Here is an 8334-nt window from a genome sequence, read left to right as displayed (position 1 = left end):
GCTCTTCTATTTTCATATTGATGCTGCTATTGTAAATAGTTACATTTTGTATCGAGACAATGTTTTTCATAATAACAACAATGCAAAACCAATGACTCATCTATCATTTCGCAACATACTAGCAAAGGAATTAGTAGGAGACTATAATATGGGGCGCAAAATAAAAGGTCCTTTGCCAATTTATGGTAAAGATAAAATAAAGAAAATCGACGGGCGCAAATTATCTGTACTAAACCTAACTCGAAAATATGATGTAGGTAAGCATATGGCAACACCAGAAACAAAACGGCGATGTGCTTTGTGTAGCACTAAAAAAATGTAAAGATAACAAAAATTAAATGTAAACAATGTGGTGTAGGACTATGTTTATCATTTTTCGAACCATTTTATAAAATATAAATATATTTTGTTTTTAAAATAAGTGGTCCTTTATTGATACCATCCAACATTTCTTTCACTTCAAGTACATAAACGGTCAGTGGTTCCTAATCGGACCACCCCTTAAATCATAAATAAATCAAGAATAATTTTTTTAAATAATTTTTAAGTGTTTCCAAAAGTATCCCTACGTGATCAAATCAATCATATTATAATAGACAAAATCCAAAAAAAATACCGCGCGTTAAAGGGTTAAGAAATATTATGATCAATGAGATGTATTTACTAGTTTATGTATATATATATATATATATATATATATATATATATATATATATATATATTGTGTATTTTATGAGCTCTAAATAAAGTAAATTTAGTTTGAATTGTTCGTTTTTTTGGATTTACATTTTGTCGCGATTCGGCACTGAGAAGTAATATTCCCACGACACTAAAAAAATTGGGTGAGGGGCAACATTTCTTTTGACCCTATGAATCATTAAGGGAAGTTATATAATTGTTAACCAGTCAAAGAAAATTGTTTAAAACTACGAGGCATGTTTTTTAAGTAAGTACCGTTTTGCGATTCCACTGCCGCAGCGCTACGGTCGGCGTTCCGCGCATGAGCGCTGGTTACCTACATCTCTTGTCTACGCACTGACGCCATTACAGTCTGATTCTTCATTGTATACTTGTTTACTCCAGTGTTTAAGATGTCTCCAACAATCGCGAGTCACGCTGATTGTGAAGTACGGGCTGTTATACGATTTCTTAGTGCTAAAGGCGTAAAACCGATCGATATTCATCGTGAGATCGTTGAAGTTTACGGACAAAACATTATGAGTGATGGAATGGTAAGGAAATGGGTGAGAGCATTTAAAGATGGCCGCACAAATGTGAATGATGAAAAACGGAGTGGGCGTCCTTCGGTCGTTAATGAAAATTTGGTGCAGAAAGTGGACGAAAAGGTGAGAGAAAACAGACGCTTTACAATTTTATCACTGTCCGACTGCTTTCCTCAGTATTCTCGTAGTGTTTTGTATTGCATTGTTACCGAGAACTTGAATTACCGGATATTGTGTTCACGTTGGGTTCCAAAAATATTGACGGATTTGCACAAAACCCAACGTTTAGGCAGTGCATTGACTTTCCTTGAGGGGTACCACAGTGAAGGTGAAGATTTTTTAGACCAAATTGTTACTGGTGACGAAACGTGGGTGGCCTACGTCACACCAGAATCGAAACAACAATCCATGGAATGGCGACATTCATCATCACCCAAAAGAGTGAAGTTTAAGCAAACAATTTCTGCCCGGAAAATCATGTGCTCAGTTTTTTGGGACAGAAAAGGAGTATTGCTAGTGGAGTTTCTGCCTCGTAATTAGACAATCAATGCAGCGTCTTATTGTGAGACATTGAAAAATCTGCGTCGTGCAATCCAGAACAAAAGACGTGGCAAGTTGAGTAAGGGTATCGTTTTGCTGCATGACAATGCCCGTCCACATGTCGCTAATCAGACGAAAGATCTCATCAAATCATTTAAATGGGAAACTCTAGATCATCCTCCATACAGCCCTGATCTGGCGCCCAGCGACTACTATTTGTTCCAGCACTTGAAGAAACACCTGGGCGGTCAGCGTCTTCAAGACGATAACGAAGTCAAAACATTTGTGATGCAGTGGTTAACAAGTCAGGCGGCAGAATTTTATCAGGAGGGTATTCAAAAACTGGTGCCACGTTATGACAAGTGCCTGAATATTCACGGAAATTATGTAGAAAAGTAGATTAAGGTACAGGCTTTCATGTAAATATAAAATTATTGCCATATCTTTGCACGTCTTTTTTTAATTCCAAAACGGTACTTACTTAAAAAACACGCCTCGTATTTAGTTTGCTCATTCCCATTAAATGGTTAAAGGAAACTGCAGTATAAATGTTATGTATTGTTTGCATTATAATAGCGAGGTGAATTTACGTGTTTTTCGTTTACGTTGAATGTGAACTTAATTTGGTGGATATTGGCGTCTACATAAATATACCATTTAACTTATACATGTCACCAGAAAACATTTTCAGAATCTTTTTAAACAACGTGAGCGAAGATGTAGGTGTTTGTCCTTACACCTTTGTCCTGATGGCTTTGTTTCACGCACCAGTAATAGGTCGCTGGTTTTTTCCCTTGGGGAACAAGGTTTTTCCTTAGGGAAATAGGTTCACTTTATATATATTTCTTTGAAGGACCACCCAGAAAACTGGGAAAAATGAAGATTCGAAAAGAACGTTTGAACAAATATATTTAAACAAATACAATGTATTTTAAACGCCGATAACTTGCATATGATACACACTTGTCGGTGATACAATATTGACACGAACTTATTAATATACCGACTGGTTTAAAACACTAATATGCCGCTGGGGCGAGTAGAGCCTGACGCTCCTTCAGTGCTGGAATTTGAACTGATACTGATGTCCACTCTCTCCCCCCAATCACAAACATTCCGAAATCTCCCCCCTGACCCCTCGACGTATTAAAAGATATGTTTATTTTTCAAATACCTTTTACTTTCAAATCATTGATAAAAACTACCTGATAAGGGTATTTGTCTCAACTTGCGGAATTTTGGAATGCGTCAGAGGGTAATTTGGAAAATACTAATCCTTTCATTGTTACGATTCTATGAAGGTTTTAGAAACTTGTGTAGAAAGTTATTTAAATGCAAGATAACGGTGCTTTACAGATTATTAGTTAGTACAAAGAAATTTTATATATCTAAACTAATATACAGTATGATACAAAAATAAACTAAATAATATGATACAAAAATAGACTAAAAATATTAAGTATTGTTGTTACGCAACATAGTCCCCCCGTTGTTGTGACCTACATCTAAATGAGTATGGGGTAAAGGACATACTTTAACAACAGATCTTATAAATGTTCGGTCTTTAGTTTTTAGTTTTACAGTTCTAACCCTGCCGTCTTTAACTGGCAGTGTTTCGATTACTCTTGCCAGTGGCCATTTTAGAGGAGGAGCGTTATCATCGATTAGGAGTACAAGATCATCGACTTTAATGTTTTCTTGGGGCAGAAACCTTTTGGGCTTATTTTGGAGGCGATTTGAATAATCCCTAGACCAACATTCCCAGAAATGCTGCTGAATTTTGCTGCATTTCGGCCACAGTGATAAACTATTTTCTGATTTTGTCGAGATATATTTTTCTGGATAGGAAGTCATGCTGCTTCCAATGAGAAAATGAGCGGGGGTTAGAAAAGAAAAATCATTTGGACTGTCTGACAATGGACAGAGGGGTCGTGAATTTAAAACAGCTTCTATTTGAGCCAAAATAGTGGTTAATTCCTCAAATGTAAAAATATTATTGCCCATCATCCTTACTAAATGATACTTGCAGCTCTTTATAGCTGCTTCCCAAATTCCACCCTGATGTGGAGATCGAGGTGCAATGAACTTCCACTTAATTAATGTTGAGGCTGCGAATTCTTTTATGGTAGGTAGAACATCCGTTCCCATAAAAAAGTCATAAAGCTCTTTTAACTGATTACGAGCTCCAAGAAAGTTGGACGCATTGTCCGAATAAATGGTTTTAGGAATACCTCTGCGTGAAATGAATCTTTTTAACGTTAGTAGGAATGCTTCGGTGCTAAGACTGGACACTAGCTCTATATGGACTGCCTTAGTGACGAGGCATACGAATACTGCTATATAAGCCTTACAAATGGGAGCACGTCGCAGTTTTGAAGATTTTATTTGAAATGGACCCCCGTAGTCGATGCCGAAATTTGTGAATGGTCGAGAGACCTGAAACCGTTCTTTGGGTAGATCGGCCATTATTTGATGAGCTGGTCTTGCGTTAAATCTGTAACAGTTCTTACATTTGTAGATGATCCTCTTGATTTCTCTCAGTCCATCAAGAGGTCAATAAGTGAGTCTAATATTTGACAATGTATTTTGAGGGCCTGTGTGTAAGGCGAATGTGTTCTCTTTCAAGTAACGATCTAACTACCTGGCATTTTGTAGGAAGAAGAAGTGGAAATTTTTGATTATACGAAACATTTGCATTGCGAAGTCGTCCACCAACTCTTATTAAATCAGATGCGTCTATAAATGGATTCAATTTTAAGATAGCCTTATTTTTTATTGTTTTTTGATGCTTTAAGTCTTTAAATTCTGATTGAAAGAATGTTAGTTGAATGATTTTAACTATTCTCTGCTCGGCTTCTATTAATTCGGAAGCCGAAAGTACACCATTTCTTTTGTTTTCTTTATTTTTAAGATTGTGAATATACCTATTGCAATATGCAATTACTCTTTGTAACCGAGTGAAAGATGAGAATTTACAAAAAGTTGTATATAGAGTAGGTTTCGAATTATTTACAGCGTGTAAAGTGGCTTTTATTTCAGGGATATCTGTTATACCAATATTTGGAACAAATTCATTAAATTTAGTGGTTGCGTTCATTAGAAAATGGGGCCCATGCCTCCATAATGTATTGTCTACCAGCAGGGCCGGTGTGGTACCGCGAGACAGAATATCTGCTGGGTTATCTTTAGAACTTACAGGATACCATAAATAAGTTTGCGTTAACTCCTGTATTTGAGTTATACGGTTTGCTACGAAGATTGACCAACGAGAAGGGTGAGAATTTATCCATGCAAGTACAATTTGGGAGTCTGTCCAGAGCCTAACCGAAGCTATGGAAGAAACCTTTGGTGAAATAATAAGAAAGATATTTGAAATCAGGGTAGAAAGCAAAACAGCCCCTAATAATTCAAGTCTGGGTAGGGCAATGGTTTTTAGCGGAGCTACACGACTCTTTGAAGTAATTAAGTTGCATGAAACGATTCCATTTTCATGTAAAACCCGTAAATAAATACAAGCGCCATATGCCTTCATACTTGCATCGCAGAAACCATGGATTTCAATTCGAGAAATATTGAGCGGATTGAGCAGAGGTCTAGAGATTGTGAGTTTTGCAAGATCAGGAATGTGAGCTAGAAAATTCAACCATTCTGATGAAATTTCTCCTGTGAGTTTGTCATCCCAATTTAAGTTACATATCAAAATTTTTTGCATTAACAACTTGGCAGATACAGTAATCGGATTTATTAGACCAAGAGGATCAAAAATAGAAGAGATAATTGATAAAACTTCTCTTTTTGTGTATTTTGGTTCACTAGAAATGTCAGGAAGAGAGATAGAGAACATGTCAGACTGAGAATTCCAACATATTCCAAGAACTTTATTTGACGAATTGTCGGGTTTTATTACATAATTAGATTTTTGAGATTCAGAGGAAATAGAGTCGAGAAACTCGGAAGAATTAGAACTCCATTTATGGAGTGGTATCCCAGCGGAATTTAGACTCGTAGAAAGTTGCTTATAAGTCTTGTACAAGGTCTCGATATCATTTGCATCATGTAAAATATCATCTACATAACAAGAATTTTCTAGAGCATCAGCAGCTAATGGGTATTTTTCTTTATTTCGAACTGCCAACTCTTTAAGACACCTAGTACTTAAAAAACTAGCTGAGTTTGTGCCGTAGGTCACGGTCTGAAGTTCTAGACATTTTAATTCTTCTTGCGGGGAATTGCGCCACAGAATGTCTAGTAGAAATGTCTGTTTTGGGTTAATTCTTATTTGCCTAAACATCTTTTCGATGTCGGCGATAAGAGTATATTTGTAAAGTCTAAAGCGAATTAGAATTTCAAACAAATCAGGTTGTACAGTATAACCTTTGAGCATAATATCGTTGAGAGACACATTTGAGGTTGATTCCATTGATCCATCAAATACAACCCTGAGTCGAGTAGTTAAGCTATCATGCTTGAAAACACAATGATGTGGGAGAAAAAACTTATGTTCGGACGATTCATTAAGCTTAGAAAGGGGAACGTATTTACAATGCCCTAAAGAAACATATTCTGATATGAATTCTGTGTACAGATGCCGTAACTCGTCTGATTTGTTAAGCCTTTTTTCAAGATTGAAAAAACGTCTTTTTGCCAAATGAAATGATTCACCTAATTTTTGATATTCATTAGGAGTCTTCAGAGGTAGGTCTACTTGAAATCTGCCACTAGGAAAAATTGTTAGTGAAGATTTGAATATGTCCTCAGCTCGCTGTTCTGAGGGAGTTAATGTTTTTGCATGAATAGAAGTGAGTGGTTTAGTCTCTTCTATTTCCCAAAAATTCTTTAAAAGAGAATCAAGATCAGCAGTTTGTACGTGTAACGAAATATTTGAATAATGTGAGTGAGCACTGTTCTTTGAAGGAGTCGTGTTTGATCCTAACATTGTATAACGAGAGTATGGGATATTTCCACCTACAATATAACCCAAATGAGTGTTTTGAAGAATAGGAAGGTTGGGGCCTAATTTTATTAAGCCGTAAGTAACTAGGTCAAAATAAATATCAGCTCCTAAAAGCATGTCTACGTCCGGCGGGGTACAGAAATGTGGGTCTGCAAGTTTTATATTTTTTGGTATTTTTAATAAATTTAAATCCAGCGCGACTTGTGGATGCTGGCACGTAATGCTTTCGAGGACAGCACAGGACAGATTAAAGTTTTTACCAGGATATGTGTTTGAATAGATTTTAAGGTCTACCATCTTGTTTGAAACAGAAGAAGTTTGAGCTATACCTGATATTTGAAGATTTCTGGTATAGGGTGAATAACAAATTCTTTTGGCTAACTGTCTGTTATGAACGAAACTTGGCTACCGGAGTCTGTTAAACAACGAACAGAGATGGGATTGTTTTCAACATCGTAAACAGTTACCAAAGCAGTTGCGAGTAAAATTTGCAGATTGTTCGAATATACAGAGTGGGACGAAATATTGCTCGGCCCTGGAAGATTTTGCGTATCTGGTAAACCTTGCGGAATTGCATTTGGAACAGAGTTGTTCTGCGAATTTGCATGAATATTCTCCGAAGTGAATTGAGACGAATGCTGATTTGGACGTTGATGACGTGAATTCCGAACAAATTGATTTTGGGCGGGTTGACTTTCAGAATTCGATCTATACGAACTTTGCCGTGAAATATTTTCCGACGGGTGCGAAATGTAAAGCAAAGAGTAATGTCTTTTATTGCAGGTGTTGCAATTCGAAGATGAGGAACAAGAATTAGACATATGACCACTAGCAAGGCAATTGAGACAAAAACCTTTGTTTTTTACTTTTTGCATACGCTCTTGAGCGGACAAATTTAAAAATTGTTGGCAAGAGTATACTTTATGTGAGTTAGAATTGCATACGAAACATTTAAAAGATGTATCTCTATTATTTATAGAAATATGAAGAGACGGTTTTGATTTATAAACTGTTTTCTCTTCAAAGATCAAATTTTCCAATATCTTACATTTCTTTTCAATAAAATTCAAAAACTCATCTATTGTAGGAAGTTCGTTGAAATCTCTTTCGGATTCAAAGGATCGTTTCATATTAAAATCTAATTTTTGTGTGAATATATGAATTAAAATTAAATCTGCAAGATTGTCGGAGATATTTAAATTATTTAGCGCACTTAAATTCTTTTTTATGTGAGTTAAGAATTCTCGCAAGTTTTGAGCAGTATTTTTTGTTAATGAAGGAACGTTCAAAAGTTGTTTTAAATAAGTGTTAATTATTAAACATTTGTTTTCAAATCTATTCTTAAGTGTATCGAGCGCAACGGAAAAATTTGAGCCTACAACTTCCAAATTTTCAATTAGTTGTAGAGGCTCGTTCTTGAGAATTGATTTTAAATAAATTAGTTTTTCAATATCTGAAAGATTTAAATCATCTACGATAAGTTTGGTAAACATCTCGATAAAACTAGGCCAATTTGCTATATTTCCATCGAAATGTGGAATTTTTATTTCCGGTAGGCGGATATGATGGTTATTTGAATGATTTTGTTGAGCTGAGGTGCTCACAACAGAATTTACT

General features: G+C 35.8%; 2 protein-coding genes across 2 annotated transcripts; both read right to left on the bottom strand.

Annotated features, from left to right (window-relative positions):
- Nucleotides 1–3218: 3218 nt before the first annotated feature.
- LOC140438661 (uncharacterized) lies at nt 3219–4229 on the bottom strand. The gene has a single exon (XM_072528312.1). It carries the CDS (start codon nt 4227–4229, stop codon nt 3219–3221), a length of 1011 nt encoding a protein of 336 aa, XP_072384413.1.
- Nucleotides 4230–4329: 100 nt separating this feature from the next.
- Nucleotides 4330–7014, bottom strand: LOC140438660 (uncharacterized). The gene has a single exon (XM_072528311.1). The coding sequence runs from the start codon at nt 7012–7014 to the stop codon at nt 4330–4332; it is 2685 nt and encodes an 894-aa protein (XP_072384412.1).
- Nucleotides 7015–8334: the final 1320 nt, after the last annotated feature.

This window comes from Diabrotica undecimpunctata, chromosome 4, assembly GCF_040954645.1.
Source record: "Diabrotica undecimpunctata isolate CICGRU chromosome 4, icDiaUnde3, whole genome shotgun sequence".
Lineage (NCBI taxonomy): Eukaryota > Metazoa > Arthropoda > Insecta > Coleoptera > Chrysomelidae > Diabrotica > Diabrotica undecimpunctata.
Note: the sequence above shows the minus strand (reverse complement) of the source record. Positions and strands in the feature narration are given on the sequence as shown.